The 26,831-nt window shown below is 34.6% G+C and overlaps 2 protein-coding genes across 3 annotated transcripts in view; one reads left to right on the top strand and one right to left on the bottom strand.

Moving 5' to 3' along the window:
* The window catches only part of LOC145694767 (ketosamine-3-kinase-like), a 44,706-nt gene extending 23,180 nt beyond the window's left edge, over positions 1 to 21,526 (bottom strand). The window contains exons 1-6 of one of the 2 annotated variants that reach the window (XM_081771389.1): positions 21,397 to 21,526; positions 16,392 to 16,570; positions 13,232 to 13,416; positions 9,167 to 9,341; positions 7,014 to 7,067; positions 2,217 to 2,358 (exon numbers count right to left, since the gene is read on the bottom strand). In XM_081771389.1, the coding sequence (XP_081627515.1) occupies positions 2,217 to 2,358; positions 7,014 to 7,067; positions 9,167 to 9,341; positions 13,232 to 13,416; positions 16,392 to 16,532 (697 nt within the window). In that variant the 5' untranslated portion in view covers positions 16,533 to 16,570; positions 21,397 to 21,526. The remainder of the gene's footprint in view (positions 1 to 2,216; positions 2,359 to 7,013; positions 7,068 to 9,166; positions 9,342 to 13,231; positions 13,417 to 16,391; positions 16,571 to 21,396) is intronic. The other variant, XM_081771390.1, reaches the window with a different exon arrangement.
* Positions 21,527 to 21,709: 183 nt separating this feature from the next.
* Positions 21,710 to 22,195, top strand: mRpS21 (mitochondrial ribosomal protein S21). Its single transcript, XM_081771392.1, has one exon. It carries the CDS (start codon positions 21,863 to 21,865, stop codon positions 22,124 to 22,126), a length of 264 nt encoding a protein of 87 aa, XP_081627518.1. The 5' UTR covers positions 21,710 to 21,862; the 3' UTR covers positions 22,127 to 22,195.
* The last annotated feature ends 4,636 nt before the right edge of the window (positions 22,196 to 26,831 follow it).

The following is a 26,831-nucleotide window of genomic DNA, read 5'->3' as shown; positions in this document are numbered from 1 at the left end:
TCACTGCATTATTATTCATTTAGTAATGCAGTGATTTGCGGAATTATTAAAGAGGACTATTAAAGTTTGAACACTTGTCATTTTTAGGCACCAGATGTATGTAAAATTAGTTACGAAACGGAATCCTCCTGAATCGTTACCAGATGCTTACCCTCACCACACTGCTACTTTATTATTATTACTATTATTGAATTCAAAGAAAATTTCTAGTAAGATTTTTATTTTATTTTTTTTAATTTCTACTATTTTATTTGTACCTGCTAAATAATTATCAATAGTTTAAACCACTAAAAAGCTTATTACTGTTAACTAAATTCTGTGTAATTGTTGTTGTACTAATTGGTACTAATATCCCAACCTCATTTAGGGAATGAAGTGTTTTTAGGATTTTTACATCCAACTGCATCCAGACTTGCAACTCTGGTGTTAAGTCATTCGGAGAAATTGGGATTGTCTTTGAAAAATGCACAGGGCAGGGATATAAAGGCCCTGCTTGATGAAGATGTTCATAAGAGACTTCAAAAAATTGAATAACGAGCTAAATATAGGCCTATTCACTGCGAGGTACATACTTTAAACCTTGTCATTAATGATACCGTCAAAGGTGTAAACCAAGTTGCCAGTTACTTCACAACGCTCCAGGATTTGTATATATTTTTTGGCCACATTATAAATAGGTGAGATATTTTGTCATCATTGACAGGAGAATCAGATGTCACTTTGAAAAAGCTCAATCCAATCAGATAGGCTTTACGGTATCAGTCCATTGTATCTATCAGGTTGAGGTATGCTGATGTAGTGAAAACTGTCCGAAAACTTTCACTGACAAGTAAGAAGGCTAACGAGGTATCAGAAGCAGAGCGGTTGGCCAAAGTCATGTATTCCTTCGATTTTGTGTTTCTGACTGTGGTGCTGTCAAAAATATTTTCACAACTGAACATCGCATCGCAACTTCTCCAAACTAAACAAATTGACCTAAGAAACATTTACGCACTCTTGAAGACAGCCAAGAGAAATTAAAGAAAATGATTGAAGAATATCATCAAATAAAACAAGAGGCCACAGCTGTTGCTACAAAGTGGATAGTCTACCCTGTGTTCGTAGCAAAAAGGCAACCCAAAGTGAAAAAAACACTTCGATGAATTGGTAGAAGTTCGTCGGTTTTCGGACACAGCGAGATTGCTTCACGGTTAATGTTTATAATAGATTTCCAGATACAAAAGAAGTACCACCAATACATCGGTCCGTCACTACTACTGGAACTAGAAACCATATTTCAAAGATAAACACTGTTTTTGAATTGGTGGTATTATATATGTCGAGTTCAATACTATTGCCCCATGTTATCCTGAAGTTTTGACTATTCTTGCTTTATTCCTGACTTTACCCGTAACTGTGGCTTCTGAAAGGCCATTCTCAAATTTTAAAGAGGATCAAGAGCTATTTAAGGTGCTCCATAACACAGGAGAGAATGGCGACTTGGGAATGTTGGGAATCAACCATGAGAGGGCTTCGACCATTAAAGAGAGAGATCTTATACGGAAGTTTGCGGAGATAAAGTTGAGGAGGAAGGATTTCTTCTAAAACGTAAGTATTTGAATCTCTATTGCATAGCAAATAGAACACTAGGAATATTTCATGAAAATATACTATTAAAAATAGGATTGAATATAGAGGGGGCCCTTTCAAATTTTCTTGCGGGGGGGGGGGGTACTGATTGGGAATTAAGTATTCTGCCACACGCACACTTTACAGTTGTACGGGGACATTTAAGTCGGAAAATTAAAAAAAAAAAGTTTACTGTTATAGTAAGTCGCATTACGCACATAATAAATTATTAAATATATAAACTCACCAATGTGTATCGGCGACTTTTACATTCTATCGCCTTCGCTATAGTATTTGAAGGGGCTGTTCGATGGCAAAATGACAATAAGTATGAGGTATGAATATCAAAACAAGAAATTTGCAAATTAAAGATAAATTTTGTATTCATTTAATAAGAGCATTTATTTTTTACCTTCTGTAGCACCAAGTTAACTTGTTCTTTCTAAATGTTCTAATGAAGGTGACATAATGTAAAACATCTTGAAATTATTAGCTACGTAAACTGACAATAGAACAACATTGGTAAATTTATATACAAAACTGCAAATAGGTTCAACGATGAAGTCTGAAGTATGGATTATTTTAAACTAATACAAATCTATCCTTACCTGGTCCATCACTGACCTCCGCAATATTTCCTCCCCATAAATCTCCGTGAAGCAGAGCTGGAGTTATTTCAAGATCTTTGAAAAATGATGGAATCTTTGGTTGCAGTTGTGTCCAAAGCTCTCTTGCTTCCCTGTCTCCGTACTGCCAATATAAAACATAGTAGTCCATTAAGACAATATTACATTCTAAGTTTAATTAATCCATACATTGCAGTACTGGCAGTAATGTATGTCTTCTATTCTATTACTAGGAAGTTTTCGTTTTATTTTATCCCTGAAATCGGTGTTATTTTTTGCCCAGAATAGATGTTATTTTTCGCGATTTAATACAAACAAATAGGAATTATTTGCTTTATTCTGTAATAGTTTTGAAAATCAAGTATATTGTAAAAATAGATAGTGGTCTGTGAAAGCAAATTAAAATAAAATATAATTTTAAAATTAAACGAATAGTTTTAAACTAGCAGCGTTCACCCCGCTTCGCTGCGGTCACCCCGGAACGCAATAAACTTTGTTACTTAGATAATTTTTACTTTTTCGCTTTCAAGTGATATGATAAAAACCATAGAAGATTGCAGTAAATCTTAACATTATATCGCCTGTCATTTATGTTAACCCTCCCCGCTTCGCTGCGGTCATCCCGGTGCTGGCATATTGTAAAAGTGTCTGTAAAAATAAGCAAATCAATTAAAAAATTTTAAACAGAAGATTCAAGCTATTTTCCGCTGTATATCGCCTGTCATTTATGTTAACCCGCCGAGTGACACGGTCATGCGGGTTGCATATAAATACGTTTATTTTTACCTATGATGAACTAATAACAAAGGATTTGTGGACACCTGAATGGTCAATTATCTCAAGACACTGGTAATTAAAAATTAAAGTGATATGATAAAAACCATCTAGGGTCCAAATCCTAATAACCCCCCAAAAATGAAAGAAATTGGTTCAGCCGTATTAGCGTGATGAGCGGACAAAATTTTGTACGTTCTCTTTTATATATATAGATTTTGACATCTTAAATTTAAAAGACTAAGAAAAAATGGCTCGATATCCCTCCTAAACTTAGATTTATTTAATGTACGATTTGAATACATATAAACCACACTGCAATGTTTCTTAACATTTTCTTCACTTAAATAATAATAATAATAATAATAATAATAATAATAATAATAATACACTTAAATGCAATTCATAACATAGTGTTTCTTAACATTTTCTTCACTTCAAAAAAAAAAAAAAAAAAAAATCTCAATATACTTATTTAAAACGCAATTCATATCATTATCATATCATTATCACATTTTCACTTAATGGCGAATTTCTAGTTTCTTTAATGTTTCTTATTTTTCAAAGGACAAAACTGTCAATATTTCCACATTTTCTTTTTTAAGATTTTGTTTCGAATTGAAAAATATCTTTTCGAATCACAAAAGCATAGCCAGCAAAATCTCCGGTGCAAACTTTCACTAACCAATCGGTCTAAAAATAAACAGGAATGATGATCTTCTGTAAATCATATTTTGTTGCAAAGGAAACTTGTGCTATTTTATTAGTATTACTGGCCAACATGGCGATTTCGCGAATCTATCGCTTTATGCAGTGCATTTCGGTGTTATTTTGAAAAATGTACCAAATTCGCGTTACTTCGCGATTTAAAAACACTGAAAACGGCCTTGTATTATATATTTAGGTATATCTATATACTTTGCTTTGCCTTTTTCAAGTTTTCGATGTTATCGTTAAAACAAAAACTTCACGTCCCTACCTATTACAATAACGTAAAAGATGGTTAAGAGAGGATGTACTACAATTCATATGCAATGACAAAAGATTTACTTTACTCGTAAAAAGTCTAATAATATAATTAATGTTGTTGAGTTGTATTCTTTATCATGATGCTAGTTACATATTGTTTTCTGCAAATGTTATTTCCTTTCCTGAGTTTTATTAATTATCTCTAGCTCCACCAAAACTTTTTTTTTTTTTTTTTAGTTTAACGCCCCATGATTATGCACCGAGGCTTAGGAGGACGGTGATGATGATAATGAACAAAATGGTGGAATGAAAGAACGAAATGGTGGAATGAAAACGGAAAACCCTCGAAAAAACACACACAGGACATTTCTCCAGCACGAGGCCTACTTGGCGGGTGCTGAGATCGAGCCGGGGATCTCACGCGACAGAGGTCAGTGATCTAGTACTGAACCACCGCAGCTCTCTCGCCATAACTATTACAAAGGTATAAATTTATTTAACATTTTATAACAGAACGAAATACTTGAATTCTTTTATCGTTTTCCTTGATATGTAGAAACTTGTTTGATTTTTCAAATGTTTACAAGTTACACATCTAAGACGAAAGGAACAGAACAAAAATATTCAAATGCTCAGATACCATTTTAAAAAAATCCTTTCAACGTTGGAATAAAAATTGTCATAATGCCATTTGAATTTTCCCATAATTTACTATATCTTGATTTGTTAGTATTTATCATTAGTTATTGGAATCAAATCCATATTTTCATTAGTGTATCTTAAATAATATACACTAAATAAATAAATAAGTATCATACATAAGAAATCCAATGTACGTGAATAATTTGTAAAAATTCTAGGAATTTTTCATCTACTTCTTCCAAATAAATAATGCAATTCGAATTTTTACATCACACAACAGAGAAAAATGCTATAAATATTCGGACATTGTAGCTTTTATGCCTTCAACAAAGCTGACATGCCGTCTTCCATTCAAAACGAACTGAATACTTTTGTGCGTGCAGTATTAATTGTGATACAATCTGAAATAGGAATATAGAAACACTGAGAGTTAAGGGATATACTCAATAATCTACTTCTTCCAAAATCAGATTCATTCGCCAATTCATATAGTTGCCAATATTCCTACACAAGAAAGACACATCTGAGTGGAATTAAATTTACACTACAGGTTAAATAACTATACAAATAATTACAACTTCCGAACTGCACATCTAACTTTGACAAATCAGCATGACGTGAAGCTTCCACGTGCTGCAATTACAGCCTTTATACGTCACAACATCGAATCAAACAGGTGTTGGATGTTTTCGTAAGGAATTGCCAGCCACACTACTTGTATGCAAATTTATAAGATATTGTCACTATTGAAGGACGGTGATATAAACAAGTTCCTGATCAACCATATCTCCCATTTGCTCGACGGGCCATATGTCAGGCGACCATGATGGCCAGGAAAGCAGCGGTACCCATCGTTTCTTGATGAAACCCTGCACACTACGGAGTACATATGACCGGGTTGGTTGAAATTAAGGATGGGCAAAACCGGTTTTTATAAAAACCGAATTTCGAAAAACCGACATTTCGGTTTTCTCAAAAGACGGTTCTGTTTTCTTACCGAAACCGGTTTCGGTTTTATCCTAAACCGGTTCGGTTTTACCAAAACTGGTTTCAGTGAAAACTTTTGAAAAATACACTAAACTATTTCTGTAGATCGGATTTCGGAGAACAAGGAAACACTATTCTGGACAGAAATAGAACCAATTTTGAAAATAGAACCAGAACCGGTTTTGAAGAAGACCGAAATCGGATCCGGTGAAAATCCGAACCGGTTTTGAAGAAAACCGATATCCGGTTTCGGTGAGAAACCGAACCGGTTTTGGAGAAACTGGATTTTTGAAAATTTTCAAAAACCGGTTTTTACGCCCACCGCTAGTTGAAATACGGCGCTGGAGTTGGCCTATATAACACCTTTAATGTGGTGATCACTGAAAGCTTGCTCTTAGTGTGTAGAAACCGAGACCGCATGTTATACCCAATGCCGTTCTACACCATCACACTTGCAGTTTGGCCGCTATGACGCTCTGCAATGAATGCTGGTAAGGCAGCGGTGGCTCAGTGGTAAAATCTCGACCTTGGTCTGTCTGCGTGGAGTCCGTGGTTCGATTCCAGCTCACACCAAGTGGACTGTGTGATGAACAAACCCTCTGTGAGTGAGTCTGCTAGGTTGTATAATTTTTTCCATTTTCTTTATTCCTCCATTTTACTTATTATTATCATTACCTTACCCTTTGTCTCGGTGCATACGCGTGGGACGTTAAACTAAAAAATGCACAGTGGCAGATTGCGGTAACGACACCGTCTAATGTGTATGCGGCCATCACTGTAGAACAGATTTGGCAGGAAACATCCGAAGATATGGATTTGTATTACTCAGCATACTAGAAACGGTGTTCATGAGCACATCATAGCCTGAGCTGTTTGTGGTTCTGAGTATGGAAGACAACACAAAGACATGCACGTCGCCAGTCCAGTGTTCAACAGGTAGCCTAACTACCTTTATGTGTTTCTATTATTTAACAAATGATAAGAAAGGTCTTCCTATGCGTAGTATTTTATCGTTGATACTATATAATCGAGTGTGAAGGCACAATTTACGACTACATATTTATGTTATTCAGCGTTCGAAAGCTTACAGATATTTTTACATTCCTCATGTTTTTGATAGGGTTTAATAACTATATATATGTATTCAAATTAATTATACTTGCAGCTAATATGAATTTTTAGAACTAAATGTATACTATATTAAAACGTCAGTTGTTTACGATATTATATTTTGAAATTAGTTGTTGACAAATGTCATAAATGTAATAGAAATTTTTGAATTTAAACTTTCTTGGATTCAGAAAAATGCTCATAAGAAAAATTAACATAATTCAAAAAGGAAAGAAAAATACGCACAAAATAGATAGACACGAGAAGCACGAGTCAAAGACAGAAACTGGGACTTACATCCTTTTCAATTAGTTTTAACTGATGATCCAGCCTCTGTCTGGTGAAGAATGTCTGAAAAAAAAATATATAATAATAATTTGAAACAAAAATAATTCAGACAAATGCAGAGCATGATAATAGCGAACAGAAGTTAGTAAAACATTTCAGAATCTGGAAGGAGCGAAGTTTAAATACAGTAATTGGTAGAGATCATTCACATAATTGTGGAAGCCAAATCAACTACAACAACTTTGATGTTTCCTAACAGTATTTTCTTTATCTTTACAAAGAGAAAGAAGTCAAATAACATCACGTACTAAGAACATGATGAATGCTACAAAATTCAGAAAACTTCAATCAAATGTGCCATCACTGCCACTGCGCTGTGGATAGTGTAATAGTTTGAAGCAAAAAGAACATCGTTGCTTACCATTCTGTCACTTTCGTATTCACTCATTTCTTGTAATTTCTTCAGAAAAGCGATATATTTTAATATGCGTGTCCCTTCTGCAGCTACTCTGTTAGAATAGCGCCATTTTCATCTACGAAGTGAAAATCATGATTCCCTCATAATGATCATAATGCTTTCAGATCTATCAATATAATGGCACCTGATAGAACAATTTTGTGCTCTTGGTTGGTCTGGTGACTTGCGTGTGTGGCTCCGGTGCACATAATCCCGAGTTCGATTTCTGCTAGAAGAACATGGAACGCATTACGGTGGCTTGGATTCCACCTTAAACTATAGGTTCACATCTCATATAGTATCGGTGATGAAAAAAGACGCTAAACTGAAAAAAACAAATCTCCGTATTATAAATTTGAGATTCTTCTATTGGGGAAACGAGAACCTAATGAGGAAGTGGCATTTAATATTATTCCTATGCTATATTTCCCCGTCCCCAGTTTTGCAGAAAACAAACAAACAAACCCTCCATCAATACCGACAACGTTTGGGAGGTGAATCCTGACACAAAGATAAAACGAAAAGTATAGACCAACTTGGGTGCACAAACACTTCCTTTCGGAGTTATAGGCTGCTGAAAATATGAAAAAATGAACTTTAAAGGCTCATAGCTCCAATACTATGGGACCTACCGTAGTCGGGTCAAGACTTCACTTAAGAACTAGTATGTGCCCTATCCAAGAATCCTGCGGTGCTTCCACAACAATTTTTGGTGAGTATTTCAAATTATGTACCCGTAACCAAACTCCTTCTATATAAATTGTTGCGTGAGCACCTTAGGATTCTAAAACATGCATTTTTGGATAGCGCACATATTAGTTCTTAAATGAAGCCTTGACCCGACTACGCTATGTCCCACAGTTTTGGAATTATGTACCTTTAAACTTCATTTCTTCATGTTTTCGGCAGTCTACAACTCCGAAAGGAAGCACTTATGCACCCAGGTTGGTCTACACTTTTCGTCTTATCTTGGTGTCAGGAATCACCTCCCAAACGTTGTTGGTGTTGTTTTGAAACACCCTATATATATATATATATGCAACTGACAAATAAAAGTATCAAATTTCGGGAGACGATTCTTCATATCAAAAGAAAGAAAAGCTGTAATTGGATTGAAAAATGTCTCTTTCAGACGCTATAAGCTGTCAAAAGATTGAAACAATAGTTTTTGAACCACCCTAGCTTTGAAAACTCACAGACTTATCTTAAGCGTTTGATAAAAATATAGAACACACTAGTACAAATTTTACTGGAATATTCATATTTAGGAACAATAACATACCTAAACAACTAATTTTAGAAGAGCAAAACTGAAATGTTGAGTGATTACTGAAAATCATTTTGATACTCAGTCTTATCTTCCAAAATTAGTTTTGTAGGCAGCACATGCTTCACAATTATAAAGTTTTCGAGCCACTTGAACTTGATTACATTATATGTATAAAGTTCTGATTGGACGATTTTACAAGAAGATATGATCTACATGTATAGTAAATATGACCCTTCAAATACTTCCCTATCATAGCTAAGAACAAAGCTTCTCGAACATTGCCCATATTATCTATTTTCGAACTTACTTGAGTACAAAGATTTTTTTTTTTAATTCCACAAATATTCTGACCAAACTCAAAATACTTGAAGAATCAACTTTATAGCAATTTCCAAGTACTGTATTTACCAAAAGCTATAAAGCAAATCTACTCACAACCCAATCCTCATTCCAAGAATTATCTTGGGGAATATAACCACAACAAGTTGTTGTATGAAAACCAAATTTGTCCACGTACACCAATGACTCCTTATCATCATCTGTCTTTTTATGAATACTGCTCGCCTGTGACTCCTCTTTCTTCTTCAGTTCTGCGTTATGAAGGTGTAGCCTGTTAAATAAATTTAATCACTTCAACATCCTTAACTCCAGTTGATAATAATTCATATATTAATTATATTGTAGCTTACTGAAAATTATTAATAGCCAAACTTTTTTCTAGAATCACAATGGCTTAGTAGGAAAGTGCTCAACTTCAGAATGCTTGAGTAAGAGTTTCATTTCAAATTTTGTCATGTGATCTTTAGATTGTGCTTAGTGATCACTGACATAATAAAGTATAAGTATACGAAATCTCTGGAAAATAATCTTCCCTAATCGTAGATGGGAATTGATGTTCAAAATTAAGCATTCAACTTAACAATATGCACATGCACTTTCTAGGTATTCACATCTTCCGATGCATAATCATTCTATCAATTATAGAATCACCACTGATTTTTTATTTCCTGTGCTCTCGCAGTCTGGATTAGTCTACAAGTCATAGAAAAAAAATGAAATGAAATCTTTGAGTTTTACGTCCCATGGTTATGCCGGTTAGGCTAAAGGAGATGGTGATGATGAGTAATAAATGAAATGGTGGAATGAATTAAGTGGGAGGAAACGGGAGAACCCAGAGGAAACCCACGCACATGGTGTTTGTCCACCATAAAGTTTACTTGGCGGGGGCTGGGATCCCAAGCACCAGAGGTGAACGCTCTACCACTGAGCCACCGCGGCCCTTACAAGTCATAGACATAGGACGAGAAACTAATAAATTGCCTAACTGACCAAACAAATACAATACATTTCTCAAATTCCACACACATATTATATTAAAATTTAAGTTCTCTGCTTCTAAAATTTAAAATTCAATAAAAAAGACTTTTGTTTGGAGGTTGACGTCTCTTTTCAGCATGAAATTACATGAAACGGCATAATATGTTAATGTTTTCATTTTGTTCAGGCAATCATATATTGTATTATAGAAAATAAAAGTTTTTAACATTTAGTGGAATGTAATTGTAATAAAAAAATATATAGGCATAGCTAAAAGAAATGTATCGACGAGATTAAACTAACATACCAGAAACTCAAAAGACCAAGATTGGGCTGTCTCGGGTTTATCGAAAGATTTGGCAGCCTCGAGCACTCCATTCAAATAGTAAAAATACTCCACAAAGCGTCGCCGCAAACAGAAAACATCACGTATGAATCATGCTTTATTAGGACTAAGATGCCAGAATTAAATTTTGACCAAAGCTCTTCAGATAGAAGCTGGAATCACATTATTAATATAGGTAATACGACCAAAACATAATTTCTGTTAAGTAATTTTTGTAACAGTTATCCGACAATTTTCACTTCATGAACTGGCTACATTGATTAATGGTGACATAATTCGAAGAAATGTCATTTTTGCAGTGACAGTTAATTTTTCATATAATGTCAGTAAATGAATAAATAAAAATTCATTTAGTGTGTAAATAGTAAGACAAAATTTTGCAGCTCAAGTCTAACATCAGAAGTATCTTTAAACATAAGGAAGTAAGGAGTTTGGCAGATCTTGACCTTTTCTTCCGAGATCTAATCCCAAAATGATGCTTCCAGTGTAAAGGAAGGGAAATAACAGGTCATAAATAAAATAAAACAACGCAAGGTATGTTAAAACTTATTTTAACATATTACATGAGATGGGGTTTATAATTGACCATGTACTCTATTGGGGATTAGATCCTTACCATTTATATAGGAAACACGCATACTGGTTACTCGGCTATTTAAATAAGGGGTTTCACACTTAAAAAATAGCAATTTCTTAGAACAGTATAATACACAAAGAGCGAAAGAGACAGGGACTCGAACCCGGCATCTCCGGCATACCGTGCCGATGCGTTAACTACTACGCCATTTAGTCCGTTTCCCAGAACAGCCACTCACTCTCCAGGTCGGTGCTCTTATCTCGCTTGTGTTATAGAATTCGCATCATCTATAAAGGATCTGGTGTGTGTGTGTGTGTGTAAAAAAAAAAAAAAAAAAAAAAGGGGTTGTTTCCTGCTTTTATCAGTATATATTCTTAGAACAAATTCTCTGCTACTTCTTACAATGCAAAAGGAACAAAATGCTATCCCGAAAAATATGTTGTTTTTACTACTTATGTACTAACTACGATTAACCGATTAACAAGTTATATAACCTTAATGCATAAAGATGACGTTTGGCGTTTTAAGATTATGTCAACTTTTCTTTTTCATATACTCGTTGAAAAATGCAATTCTTAGACTTGTAACTGAGATAATACTCCATCCTTCTGAAAAATATTACAAGTGAGCATCTATCTGTTGAAAGAAAGAAATATAAATATAAAGATGTAATATGTGCACCTAAAAGCTCCGAGCACATTGAAATTTGAAGTAAATTTATTTTACGGTTTATGTTCACAACATTAAAAATTGTTAAGTAGTATTTACTTTTACTCATTCACTTTTACTCATTTACTTTTCATCTATTTACACAGACATCTATTTCCTCAATCCATCTATTTACATAAACAGCAAAGAATTTATAACAATTAAAGGAAAAAGAAAAGTAATCAAATCAACGCGCCATTTCCTGAATTGGCTCACTTAACCAGTCAACAAGAATATTTTAACCATTTGAACGAAGAGTATATTTACTGCCAATACATAAACGATTTTAATATTAGTTCTCATATTAGAAAATAAATTAATTCACAAGATACCGACAACTGATAACTTTCAGCAATTCCATCTAAATTTATTCTTAATGGGAAGGATGTTTGTTACCGATTGTACGTATCTTGGAATATAAATTTACACCGGTTACTGATTTATTGGTTTTGTGTTCACTTCACTTTTCCGTTCAGTTATTTGGTTTAGTAGACATTGGTAAGAGAAGGAAAGAGCCGGCATGTATGTACTGAACATGCCGTTCCAACATACTTCTCACGTTATAAGGAACAAAGGAAGGACCTATTAATATGGACAACGGTAGATAAGATATTATTATTATTATTTTATATTTAATAATAATAATAATAATAATAATAATAATAATAATAATAATAATAATAATAATAATAATAATAATAATAATAATAATAAGAAGAAGAAGAAGAAGAAGAAGAAGAAGAAGTCGTTGTAATGTGGTGGTGGTAGACACGGTTGCTGCAAATTATTTTATATTCAGATCTATTCAAGATTAATTGGTCATATGCAAAATGTTTTACGGTACAAAATGAAATCTGATGCTTAAACTGAGATCTGAACTACTATTATCTTTTATTTGAGACCTAGTATTCATACCACAAACTGAACTCGGAAGCACTCACATAGAAAGTACGTGAGTTTAGCTCTTTGATCACGAGGAGGCAGCAAACTAACTGAAGAACACACTGAAACTGCGCTACTCTAAAGAACTAAAAATTTGTATATTTATCTAACTTTTAGTTTTGCGTGTGAACTTTTCTAAATTCCTTAAAAACTGCACTTTTGCAGCGCCACATCAAGGGAAAAAATAACGAAGCATTCCTAACAGTGATTCAACATAGGAAGATCAAAATTTTATGTGCTTCCACGTCTACCTAGAGATGTCTGTTTATGTGTGCATTCTGCCAATTTTGAACTCGGCGTGATAACTTTGAAGAACTTACTTCAAGGCATGACATATGACACCTTGGTTGGACGTACGATGTCACTAGTAGTCCATATAGTTTCTGTTCGAGAGCAATGTCTGTATGACATATAGTATTGTTGACACTAAACAATTACTTAGTATTCATTCTATGAAATGACAGTCTTCTTTCGTTTCTCCAAATGTTCCAAATGTACATTACAGCCTTATTGTAAATTGAAAGTATACTGTTACAACAAAACTTAATGCCACTAACAGGACTGCTTTCGACAACAGTTAACCAGACTTTGTTATTTAAACAAGTTATACCTTGCTAAGTTCTCCCCTAATTGCTTCGAGTACCTATTTAAGCCTTTCATGTCCAAAAATTCCATTATAAGTACAGCTCCTCCTTTTGGATTATCAAGTACTTGGATAGGTTTAGGAACTCGCACTGTGTTTGTTGCATAAATAGCCTTCAAGCTTTCATATTCTCCATCGAACATACACCGAGCCTGGAAAAGCAGAAATATTTTCATGTAGAAGTAGCCTGAACAGTTGTTTATTAAACCATTTACATATGCACTTAACTTTTATTTTGTAATTAAAAGATAATTAAGATTAATTAAGTCCCCTATTCATTTTTTTTTCCTAATAACATATTTAGTGTCGTATGAACTGGTGTATAATTCATGATGATACCTCCTATTCATGGAACATTCATTCATTTAAACTTAGTTAACACTCAATGTAACTCTTCAAATAGCATTCCTTTAATCTCTCTACGAAGATTGACCTGAAGCTTGAAAGCTAAGTGTTTCACTTTCAGTACTCTTAGTATATCAAGGTAGAAGGAGAGCATGTGGCTGGAAAAATGGAACCCCGAAGCGGAAATAGAAAATGAATTACTTACGAGAAAATAAGAATAAACATAATGATAAATGAAATGAAATCTTTTAAGTTTTATGTCTGACGGCTATGCTGGGTAGGTTGAAGGAGACGATGATGATGAGAAATGAATGAAATGGTGGAATAAAGAAAGTGGAAGGAAACAGAATCCCGAAAAAACCCACGCACACGGTGTTTGTCCACCACAAAGGTAACTTGGCGCGAGCTGGGAATAATGATGATGTAAATTAAATAAAAAGAACAGATAAAAAGCTGAGAAGTTTTCAGGCGGGTGCCATGTTTGAATGTAAAAGCACGTATTAGTTTTTAACAGACTGTAAGTAGGTGGAGTTTAGTAAAGGGAAATAACATTAAAGAAACGAACAGAGCAATAGAAGTGGAGGAAAGACAATACACTTCTTCCGAAGCAGGGAGTATAATAAATGAAGACAAAAGATGTATAATACAGGACAACACAGATTGGAAAATGAAAATTAATGAAGAAATTAACGAACAATAATAAGTAAATATTAATAATTAAAATTTAAAAATAATTAAAAATCATAAATAATATAATAATAATAAATAAAACAAAGAATGAAAAGTGTATGTGGGAGAAATATTATAAATTGTAATAGTAATAAAAAAAAATTGCAAAGATGCTTTAAAGATACAATAGAAGGCCTATTTTAATTAAGAAAAACATCTTTCTATCTTGAAGCATCCGGAGAAATATATTCCTGTTTAATGTTTCGGAGCACAAGCTCACTCCTTTTCATAGGGCATGGAGAAAATTACATGTAGTAACTAGTCTTAAGATCCACAGTAAAAGGAGTGACGTTGTGAACTGAAACAGTATGCACAAATACATTTTTTCTGGTTGCTTAACGAACAAAAATGTTTCGTCATAAATTAGCAAAGATTAAGAAAATTTATGGATGTATGGAAAAAGGAAGAAGCGTAGTGGGGCAAGGTATTAGAATATTACAGAGGATTAAGATTCGTGGAGGAGGGGGCGGGCCGCTGACATGATGGTAATGTGTCCTCCCACCTCTTTCTGAGTCTGGAGGAAGGAATTTCATTTTATTTTCACATATTATCAACAATTACAATAAGAATTTCTACAATATATTTTAATGTTGTGCTTATGAAGAAAGTATGTTTATTAAATCTTCAATTAATATTTTTAGTATTTTACTTCAGTTGTGCTAAACCTTTATCGTAGCGAACTTCTGGTATATATTAAGCATATGAAAGAATTTGTTACAGCCTGGAGGAGGAAAATTACGTTCTTCGAGATCCAACTGTTGAACCAGCCACATCAATAGAACCACCATTACGATTCAGCTGCTATTCGTTGCTCTCATTATCTACTCAATGTAGTAATATGAAAATTATAAGGAATCGGAATTAGGAATATAACTAATATTGAAATTGCAAAAAGAAAGAATAAAGGAGTTAAATTGATGTATGAAAGTGTGTACGAAAAGAACATTAATTTTTGTGTTATTTATCCAAATTGTGATCCAATATTTTATGATTTGTGGTATGATTTTAATCATGAAATAGTACACCTCAACCACCAATACAGATGCATTTAAAGGCATCTAAACCAGGAATACCAGCAACATGATTGTACATCTTTGGACTGAGGATGAAAATGAACTTTACAGAAAGCAGAAGGAAAAGCATGTGGTTCTTAGTGTCACGAGAAAAGCAAGAAATATGAAGAAGCCTTCAATACAAGAATATTTCTCCGAAATAAGAACTATTTCTGTAAGAAACGTATAGGGAATTAAAGAAAACAGAAGAGGTGTCGGACAGGAAAGAAAGAAAGAAAGATCTGCACCATGGCTCACTTTTAAGCCTCATTTTTATTCAATATAGTGATCAACGCAATAACAAAGCCAATAAAAGAGGCTATATAGTGAATGCTGAATGCAGTTAATTAACGCTGTCTGCCAAGTCAAGAGTGAGAACTGAAACAGTGGCCTGAATTCTTCAGGAAGAGAAATCAAAGGTAAGTACAACTATCATTTCAGGTATCTAGAATCGCTTGTAGATGAAGGTGGAGCAAGGAAAAATATGACATAAATAACAAGATTTCAGTTAAATTGAAGATAATAAGAAGGCGCAAACATATCTGAAGACAACACACTCACACAGAACAAGAACAATGGAAATGAAAATATGAAAGTACATCTGTGAAATAACTAAGACGAACTGACGAAGATTAAACGAACGTTATACTCAGATTACTCACGTGGAAAATTTCAAGAAAAAGATTACAATTGAGGTAGTTTAGCTAATTTATGAAAAGGTTCGAAAACTTCACAGGAACAAAAGTAACGATAACATATAGAGAAAAATCGAAAAGGAAAACCTGAGAAGGAGTGCAGCGAGGTGATCGATGGTGAGACCAAAGACAAGGTGGAGTAAGCTAATAAGAAAAGAAAAAAAAAAGATAAAATAGCCAACTAATATGGAGAATGAGAAAAGCTAATAAACGAAGAATGTATTCAAACTGAAAAGGAAGCCATATGAGTAACTTCTAAAACTTTATTTACCGCATAATTTTTAAGGTAAAGTAAAAATTAGATACCTGGGATTTGCTGTTTCGTTTTACGAATACTGTGCCACAATCCGTTAAATAAGCTTCACCTTCATTTATGCATCCTCCACCTCCCCTTCCAGTACGTTTCAACACACTAGTATTCAGTGCTTGCTTAATAATTGCCTCCATATTAGCGTAAATCTTCAGCAATTATGTACTAAAAGTAACTGTAAAGGAATACACAAAACAAGATTAAACAAACTTATTTATTTAACCAACTTTTAGCTATGGCCTGTGAGGCCAATTAATACTGCAATCATGAACAATCAACAGTGACCACAACAACAAAGGAATGGAAATGGAAGGAAGTCAGACAGCACTTACATTTAACTAGGAGTGTCAAAGTGTACCCCCACGTAAAAGAATTTGGTTTGTCATAGTGTAGATAACGTGAAAGTTTGAATTTTTTAATGATTCAACAATGGAAATTCCTCTGCCGCCGCCTACCCGTCAATTTATTATATTTAATACGTGTTACTAACGGCGTGATATTTTCTCAAATATTGAAATCGAAAGTGGCATAGATTTCTATCACTTCCGGTTTTAGTATAGACATTAGAATGAATATAAAATATTTTGCTAGGACTCTTAATTGGTTGCAGAAATTAGTTTTAACTATAGCACTCAACGTTAACACCGGAATTGGTGATTTCTGTCACTTCCGGTTTGAATACAGAGTTATGAGAGATGATTGTACCAATCCTTAGAATGCTAATTTGATTCCAAGGAAAGCCTTTTCACTGTTATCATGTTTGTTCTATATAGAGCAACATTGAAACCGGAAATTACAGCTGATTTCTATCTCTTTCGGTTTTGGTAGAGACTTACGGATGGAGGTGAAATGTATTCCTGCGACGTTTAATTGATTGTGAGAAGCTGCTTCTCGCTATTATTGTTTATGCTCTATAGTAATCAACGTGAAAAACAGAAGTTGTTAACTTGAGACAATGCAAAATTGAATCAGTGAGTAGAAAAAGAACATTCCCCAACAAGTTAATTTTAAAAAAACGAAAAGTAAAACTGCTTACTTGAAATAATATTGCTTATATAAAAATATTTGTATGGGAGATTTGTAGCGTATGATAAGACCTTTCATTTCCCAAAATTCCAAAAACGTAATGAGGATGGATATTTAGTTATGGGGTCTTTTCATCTTAAATCGGGCAAAATCAGGAAAAAGTTGACAGGTGACCATTAGCAATATCGTTCAAAAAAATATATGTGAAAGGCCCATGTGTGCAATGAACATTCCTAAAGATATTTCAGAAAAATGCCTAATGGGGCCAGTGATATCCACATTCCAAGGTGGCGTCGTGCACCGAAAATGACACCAATGAAAATACAAGAAATCAGCCATAACTCAGGAACCGTTACTGATACAACAATGATTCTTGCACTGTTGCAAAGGTAATTAAATCTACATCTACTTGTGATAACCATGTAGCCCTACAGCGAAAGACATTGTGGGAATTAAGAAAACTGGCGGGAAAAAATCGCAATTGAGAACTTGTTATCGTGGAATGTTTTCTTTTATTTTTGGAATGTTCTTTTTCCACTCACCGATTCAATTATACTCAGGAATTCTATTATTCTACTTACAGATTTCTGTAATTCCTGAATTTTTAGAGTTCTAAGCTTTCGACTCTCCCTTGGAGTCCTGGTCACGGAGGTTAAAAACAGGAAGAAAAAGAATAGAAACATCAAAGAATAAAAATGGAACGGACGTACCAAGGGAAGAGCTGTGTTGTATGGAAACACGTTGTCAAGTATCAATATACTCAGGGCCGTGCCGTGGAAAATCAGCGCCCGGGGCGAGAGTATACGACGGCGCCCCCATACATATATTCCAAACAATTTTTCGTATCTTTTTTCCTTTTTCTCCCGAATTTTTCGCCCCTCTTATTTCGGCGCCCGGGGCCGTTGCCCCACTCGCCCCCCCAAGGCACGGCCCTGCTAATACTAATCGTTCTTTATACTAATACGCAAGTACAGGATGACCCAAAACAACCTTCCACATTTGACAGGCGAATGAAAGAACAAGTATTACAGATAGAAAGTTGTTTACTAAAATAAAATAGTATTGAGAATAGTTTGTCATTACTTTGTTCTGCTCTTACACTCTTCCTAGGAAGCCCAACACCTGCACCATGCTTCCTTACCGAACGTTCTGAGAATTACAAAATAGATTGTCGCACAGCCTCGACATTTCAACGTGAACCTGTTCGGAAGTTCTCAACCCAATGCAAAATAGTCTACTGATCAGGAGCATTTTCACTGCGTGGAAAAGCAAACTTTAAGCGGAAAGCAAAGAGCTGTTATTTCTGAAACACATTTCGACTTCATTCAGTAATCGCGAAGAGCTCCTGGCCAAACCAGAACGACGACTGAAAACAGCAGGAGAGGTGAGTGGAAACGATGACCCAGACTTTTCCTGTCCCTCCAATGAAAGCGCTATAGTTGATCAAGAAGAAGGTGGGTGTTATTTACAATAATTCTATTGCAACTGGTGTGTAATTTCAACACACAATAGAATAGCAGGATTATAAACTGTTTTTAATATCATTTTATATTTTTGAATAAATAAGTATCTGTCTCTAATACTCTATTCTTTATTAAACTCTAAAATGGGCGATGTTTTATTGGATCATCCTTTACTAAAAAAACAAAGTGAATGTAGTCGTATTACTAAGCCGCATTCCAGATTAGCTGAAATATCCGTTGTTTGCACAGGGAGAATTAGAATGGAAAATATTTTTGCCTCATCTCCCCCTTAGGATGCGTATATCAACGAAAATGTAGTAATAAAAACTCCACAAGGTATTCTACTTTTAGCATGTATTTTGAACTCTCTTCTTTATTAGGATGTGCCCTTTAAGCAGAACTACATGATATAATCCCAGCTGGAAGTAAATATTAACTATATTCAGAAACTCATTTCAAATTGTTAACCCGTTTCCCGGTGATGCTGTCACAAACAAGAGGCACTATCGCTTTCAATGTGAAGAAAGGAATTATACAAAATCCCCCTCCTCTTAAAATGAAAATTTTCAAAACCGCTGGAATACGTGCCCATATATTTTTTAATGAGTTTATATACTGAGTGTTATCTTCCTAACTTGGCGAGCTCGTAACATACTGTACTTTTTTTTTACATCAATTTTGTATCCTCTATATCCCCTTCCCCTAGGATGTCGCCTTGAATCAAATATGATAAAAATCCAGCTCAAGATAGGTATTAACTATGTTCGAAAATGGATTGCAAACTGTTTAACTGTTTCCACGTGAAGTGCAATCAGAAAAAACAGGCAACATCACTTTCAAATTAAAGAAAATGCCCCCTTCCCAATTTAAAACGAGAATTCTCAAAAGCACAGAATACGAGTCCACCTGTTTGTACTGGGTAGTTCATCTTTCAACCAAGTTTCATCTCTCTAACTTCACACAATCGTGAGATACTCAATTTTTGGCATAGATTTTGACCTTCTACTCTCCCCTTAGAATACGCATTTTAATCAAAGTAACATGATTAAAATCCAAGCTCGAGGCACGTGATAACCGATCCAAAAATTCAATCCAAACGGTTTAGCCATTTCCCCGTAATGCGATAAAAAAACAAGATTCTTTTCATATTTATATAATAAATTACAATTGAACACTGTTATAGCGAACTTGAACAAGCGAAAAAAAAAAAAAATCGTTGTGCATGATTCCCAACATTTATTGTTTTCAATATTATTCTGTTCTGGTAATGATTTCACATTTTAAGTCAATTCTGAAACTAGGCATGTACTAACTAGCACTATTAGATAAATTTATTATAATCACATTAAGGTTATTTCTTCAATCCTAGTCTTCAAGTACGTTTTTAGAGGTGTTTTCTTTTTTTTGGAGGGGGGGTTATTGTGGATTTTACCCTCATTTCCCGGCCAAAAGGGGAAAAAAACTACGGAATTTTGGGATGGGAAAAAATTCCACCTTTGATATTTGATGTTGATAATAAGTATAGAGATACAACTGTGAAACCAATACAACTGCCCTAACCTATGCGATTTTATGCGATATCAAGTGTAGTTTGCATTATTTTCGTATACGCATACCCTCCGTCGCTGACGCGCCTGCTCCCTGTGAACGCAACCCCCAACGTGCCTCCTGCTCCAACTCGGTTAGATAGTGTTCCCGTTTTGCAGCCACTTAGCACAAGCTGGTTTGATCATTTTGCACAGTCTGTTTCATGGTATATGTCTGAACATGTATTTATACCCGTAAGAGGAAGTCATCTCAAAGTGAATCTGTACCCACGAATGCAACCCCTACACTAAGAAACAATTTCTAAGACACTGAATTTCGTGATGAAATAATCGTATATATATATATATATATATATATATATATATATATATATATATATATATATATATATATATATATATATAGGCTATATAGTAGAACAGGAGATACTACCATAGAACGTATACATTTCCACGGCACATTAGGTTGGACGCATATTATCAATCTGCACGCAATCATTTCGGATGTGGCAGGGTAACAACACTGCAAAATATCCTAGGAAATCGTTTAGAGAGAGAAAAGTGAAAGTAATTTGCTTCTTAAATTTTATGGATTCTTCTAGAAAATACTGCATTTATGCGAGTAACCTTGTGGTCCCCTAAAGATAAATTACTCCGTTAGTAAGTATAAAGTGATAGTTGAAGATATTAAATAGAATTTGTCAAAAAGGCAAAGTCAAGATAATGAATGTTTATTTGAATCCGTATTGTTAATCTAGACCTTATTATAGTATATACGTAAATTTTATACTTTGAAGCGACTTATCGAAATAATTCTCAGGCAACTTTGAACAAAATATAAGTTTCTGTTAATTGAATAACCGTTCTTAAGACCGTCACGTATACAAATAAGAAAGAGACAATTGTAGTTTCAGTTTCATGCAAAACTATATTGAAATACTAATACATTATGAATGAGAAAATACCCTATTCGATTACTTCGATATTTCATACTCCACACAATTGTGTGCGATGGATTGCATTTATGACTTCAATTGTTCGCTTCTAAAATCGGACTTCGTACACTATCTCCAACTAAGCAATATATTATCTAATCCATGATCTTACATACAATATTTAGTATATTTTACTTTGTATTATCTAGAATGATTTACATTTTATTGACAAGAAAAATGATAGAAATCCATTTTTATTTTTGTTTGTTTTGTAATGTTGATGAGAGTACGCTTTTGCTTCGTTATTCGTTTTCTTGATGTCACTTTAAAATATAAACTATTATGTTAGTTTGCAACACTAGGCTACTTTGGTGCAACATTACATCTTTATAGGGAAATTGAATTTCCGAAACTGAAACATATATTTAATATTTTAAAATTTACCTTGCAGGAGTGAACTCGAGAGAAGAAATATAATATTCTTTGCTTGTGCATCATGCGTCATGCACTGTTTATTGCTCGGACAGTTCTCGTTAGAAATGGAAATGTGGAGGAAGCGTGCAGATTGTTGAACAGGATACTAGGACGTGAGGAAATATTTGATCAATTCAGAAGGACACGATACTATGAAAAGCCGTATCAAGTTCGACGAAGAGTTAATTACGAGAAGTGCAAAGCAATTTATAATGAAGACATGGCACGCAAGATTCAGTTTGTGATGCGGAAGAACAGAGTGCATCCATTCCCTGGTTGTTACTGACTGAAATTGAAAATAATTGTCGCTTGTAAATGATGGTTACCGTGTAGTGTTTATCTTTACATATAATTAGTATGTAGTAACGTAAAAAGGAAGTGTTCGTCCATACTGTAATAAAAAGAAAGAAAAAAAGCAAACTTTTATTTATGTTTTGTTGGGTAACTAAGTTCATTGGGTGCACATTGAGAATAGACCATTTAAATGGTTAAAATGAGTAACTGCACGTGCTTTACTTTTGTCACACCACTCGAAATAACTATTGAAAAGTTATAATTGTTTCAGTAGTTCCCTTATTGCTTTCCAGATTATTTGCGCTGGGCGACATGATACTATCTCATTTGACAGATAAAAATTAAAGGGGACCATCAAAAGTAGTTGTTGAGAAATTAAAATTCTTTTACGATTTGCGTATAAATACAGCGTCCGGATGTATAACTTGAAAATTACAGTGCGGAAAACGGAAACCAACATGTATTTGGTGCAACTAAAAAGCACGAATGCTGTCTAACCGATTAAGGGCAGGCAAATGTGGTGAGCCGGCGCAACAGCAGGGGAATGTGTCCGAAGGAAGCAGGCGCGTTAGCGACGGTACAAGTATGCAGGGGTAGAGAAAACTAGTGAGTTATGGCAATGATACGAATTTCAATAGTACTTGTCATGGTTTCATGCCAGCAGAGCTCCACTTATGAACATGAAATTCAGCTTCTGTACACTGTGCAAAAATACTCAACCGGTGAAAAATGTAATACAGTCATCTTTCGGCATATATTTGGATTTGAGGGGCCAGAATATTTTGCTTTCTTGCTATATTTTCTGTATCTTTAGATGGTTTAGGTTAGGTTAAGTTAGGATTGTTGGATTTGGAGGTCCAGAATTCTTTGCTTAAAGTTCTTACCTTCGTCGTATATTTTCTGTGTTTTTAACGGTTTAACCTGAGCTAGGTTATGTTATATTATGTTAGTAATTACCCTTACATAAGATCAACTCATTTTTCCTGTAAACTTTTTTTTAAACCTGATATTACCCCCACTTCCAAATTTATCCCCTTTGTATTTAAGTCTGTCGACTGCAGAAGTTTGTTCTTTATAAATATGTCTTTTCATACAAAATGTTGAATTTTACCTATAAATCTTCCAAAATGTGTTGTGCCAAAATAAACTAGCACCTAACTGTATTAGATGTTAATTTTTACGAAGTGCAGGGAAGCTGTATTTTATGTTTACAAGCGTAGCGTTACTAATAGAAGCCATTACAAGAAATTTTGGGACTCTTAGCGCTGCTAAAATCGTACTATGGTACATGTAAATACAACATAACCTGCTCTGTTCATCTAATCTAACCTAATGCATGCTATCTCATTTTATGGGGGCATTTAAAAAGTATGGATTTCTCGTGGCAGGAAATTCACTCTTAGTGCCTTAAAAAGTATTTCTTAAGGGAGGAGTACATTAGTTTGTACAGATTCACTTTAGGAGGGGTGGGTATAATTATAGTGTGTGGACATATGGCATATAGTGCATAAAATACGAACCAACTTATACTTGGTGGTCACCATAAAGCACGAATGCTATACGCGTTACGGCAGCAGCCCAGCAGGGAACCCGCGCGAGGATACATCCGAAGGTAGTAGGTGCATCAGCAATGGTGGGTATGTGCATAATCGAGGATAATGCAGACACAATTCTATGGAACAAAGACACATGTCTTTTTCGTGGCACAGCAACAATTTTCTTTTCTTAAGCCCGTTTCACACGGATTTGAACTAAGGCCTCAACCCAAATTACAACTTGACAGTGTTGCTTAACTTCCATGCAATTTCTTTTATCCTGAGATGGTGTGGGGGTCTCAGACGATCTTTAGAACTAGGTAGGTTTTACCAGCAGAGCCTCTCGTGATCGCTGTATTAAGCAGACGAAAAACAAGAAGAACGTGTTACATACAGGGCAATCAACTGTCGTAATTGTAAATAATATTGTTTTTCTATTTCACAATATGAGTTTATGCGAAGAGAATGAAATAGCCGTAGGAGCGATATCTGCTCTGTTGTTGACACAAAATCCGTCCTCCCTTTCCTCCAAAAAAACGAGAGAGAAAAAGAGTAAAGATGAGCTGCTGGACCAGGGAGTGAATTCTTCGCCGCAATAATGCACATGAAAGGACCATATTTTCAGTGGTTAATAATGAACTACTTGCAGAAGATCCTCGTTCCTACCAAAAAAAAATCTACAGAATGGACTATTCAGAATTCCATACGCTATTGAAATTAGTAGCTCCGAAAATTCGGCCGTGAGATACGAACATGAGGGAGTCTGTATCAGCTGAAATAGGTCTGTAGATCCTTGTATCCACCAGATTGTAGAACTGAAAATCAAATAACTTGTCCAAATATGTAAATGAAGGCAGTTATCAGGCGCGGAAAGCTAAAATATAGAAGAAAGAGCAATTTTCTAGTGTAGGTACTGAGTATCCGCTCAGCTCACTACCCACATAGCCCATAAAGTATACTTATACCGCGCCGGGAGCTCCTCTCATGCACTACACCCGGACAACTGTTCCCTAAAATTGCACGAAGGCCACACAACACTGATGACAATTAACTTTCATTGTTTTTGTTTCTGGTTTAGTTTTGGCGCACTACATTTGAATTTTATGTTTATAAGTGTAGAATTACTAGTGTAAAATTATAACAAGTGCTTTACGACGGATAAAATAAGTGATTTCATATGAAAGATTCCTGTATAGAAACTGTTTTCCACCGGCGATGAATTTCTGCACAAGTGTACAGAAGTTCTATTTTGTTTACAAGTGGAACGATACTAGTATGAAACCATGACAAATGCTATTGAAACTCGTATCATTGCCAAAACCCATTCGTTTTCACTACCCTCGCTTATGCGGATACCCACCTTCGCTGACGCGAAAGGCGGTAATTTTGGCACCAGTAGTTTTGACACGGTAATTTTGGCACCAAGAAACGAAGCAAGCGGAAATTTTGGCACCATTTATAATTGAAGTACAGAAAATGTGAGAAAATACTCTGAATGTAGTAGATATTTAAATTTACATGTTATTAACTAGAACTGCTCCAGCGCGACGAATCAAACCAGTGACGAATGTGCAGTCAGCGACAAAATTTCTTTTCTGTAAAATTTATTTTGCTTATAACTTTGGAATTGATAGACTGATTGAAGCGGATCTATGAGCATTTGCAAAAAGACTTCAAAATTTGTGCTTGGCCTACAATGCTGGAACAAAGAGCATGCAAGAATTTTTGCATGCTGTTTCATTTAATGTTGTGCACAACAATTAAAGATGTAAAGAAAAGGTGCAATGTTTTACAATTGGGATTATTGGGAACCATATATTATTGCAAATCATGTGTTATTGAAATTCATTTATTGATTTGTTAATTTTTCTTGCGTAAGTGTGTATTTAAGTTTTCTTAGTTAGGAGTTCAATAATTTCCATTTTGACTTGCTTTGAATACCTAATGAAGCTACCAATATTACCTTTTACTGGTGTTTGTACATTCGTCCCTGGTTTCATTATTCGTGCTGATACAGTTCTAGTCATTAACATGTGAACGTAAATATCTATTATATCCAGAGTATTTTCTATTTTTTTTCTTTGTACTTCAATTTCAATGGTTCGAATCAGCTGTTACTGCTTGCACTTGAAAGTAAAATACAAACCCATTAGGGGATAATTTTGACTTGCTTTGAATATCTAATGAAGCTGCCAATATTATCTTTTACTGGCGTTTGTACATTCGTCCCTGGTTTCATTATTCGTGCTGATACAGTTCTAGTCATTAACATGTGAACGTAAATATCTATTATATCCAGAGTATTTTCTTTTTTTTTTTTTTTTCTCTGTACTTCAATTTCAATGGTTCGAATCAGCTGTTACTGTTTGCACTTGAAAGTAAAATACAAACCCAGTGCAGTGAACATAGTGCAGTCTTCAGCAACTCAAAGAAGATACAGTTTTCCTTAAATTACAGAAAACTTTTCAAATCAGTCCACCTATTCCAAAGTTATAGGCAAATAAATTTTACAGAAGAGAAAGAAATTTTGTCGCTGACTGTACATTCGTCACTGGTTTGATTCGTCTCGCTGGAACAGTCCTAGTTAATAGCATGTGAATTTAAATATCTATTACATTCAGAGTATTTTCTCACATTTTCTGTACTTCAATTATAAATGGTGCCAAAATTTCCGCTTGCTTCGTTTCTTGGTGCCAAAATTACCGTGTCAAAACTACTGGTGCCAAAATTTCCGGTGCCGAAATTACAGCGCCCCCGCTGACGCACCCCCTCCCTAACACTCGGGCCTTCCAGCTTCTTTTAGATATCACTCGTGCTTTCTAGTGGCGACCTAGCGCAGGTTGTTTTGTGTTTTTTTGGGCTGTAGTTTTTATGCTTGCATCCGGACGCTGGATTTATACGCAAATAGTAAAAATTATAATTTTTCAACAATTGCTTGTGTGCCCTTGAATTTTAACTATGCCTTGTGGATATTTTCATGGCGCCCAGCACAAATCATTTAGAAAACAATAAGAAGGAAATTAGTGAAGGAATTCTAATTTTTGAACAATTATTTTGAGTGGTGCGCCAAAAGTTAGCCTGCACGCTTTTTTAAAAATTTTACATTTTGTGGTATACAAATTGCACAATATACTTAAATTACCTATTTTTATTCTTTTAAAA

The sequence above is a fragment of the Thermobia domestica genome, chromosome 9, assembly GCF_964235325.1.
Source record: "Thermobia domestica chromosome 9, izTheDome1.hap1.1, whole genome shotgun sequence".
Classification (NCBI taxonomy): domain Eukaryota; kingdom Metazoa; phylum Arthropoda; class Insecta; order Zygentoma; family Lepismatidae; genus Thermobia; species Thermobia domestica.
This window is presented reverse-complemented; position numbering and strand designations above follow the sequence as displayed.

Coding starts and splice junctions, on each gene's coding strand:
- mRpS21 (XM_081771392.1), top strand. CDS start 21,863: ATGCGTCATGCACTGTTTATTGCTCGGACAGTTCTCGTTAGAAATGGA.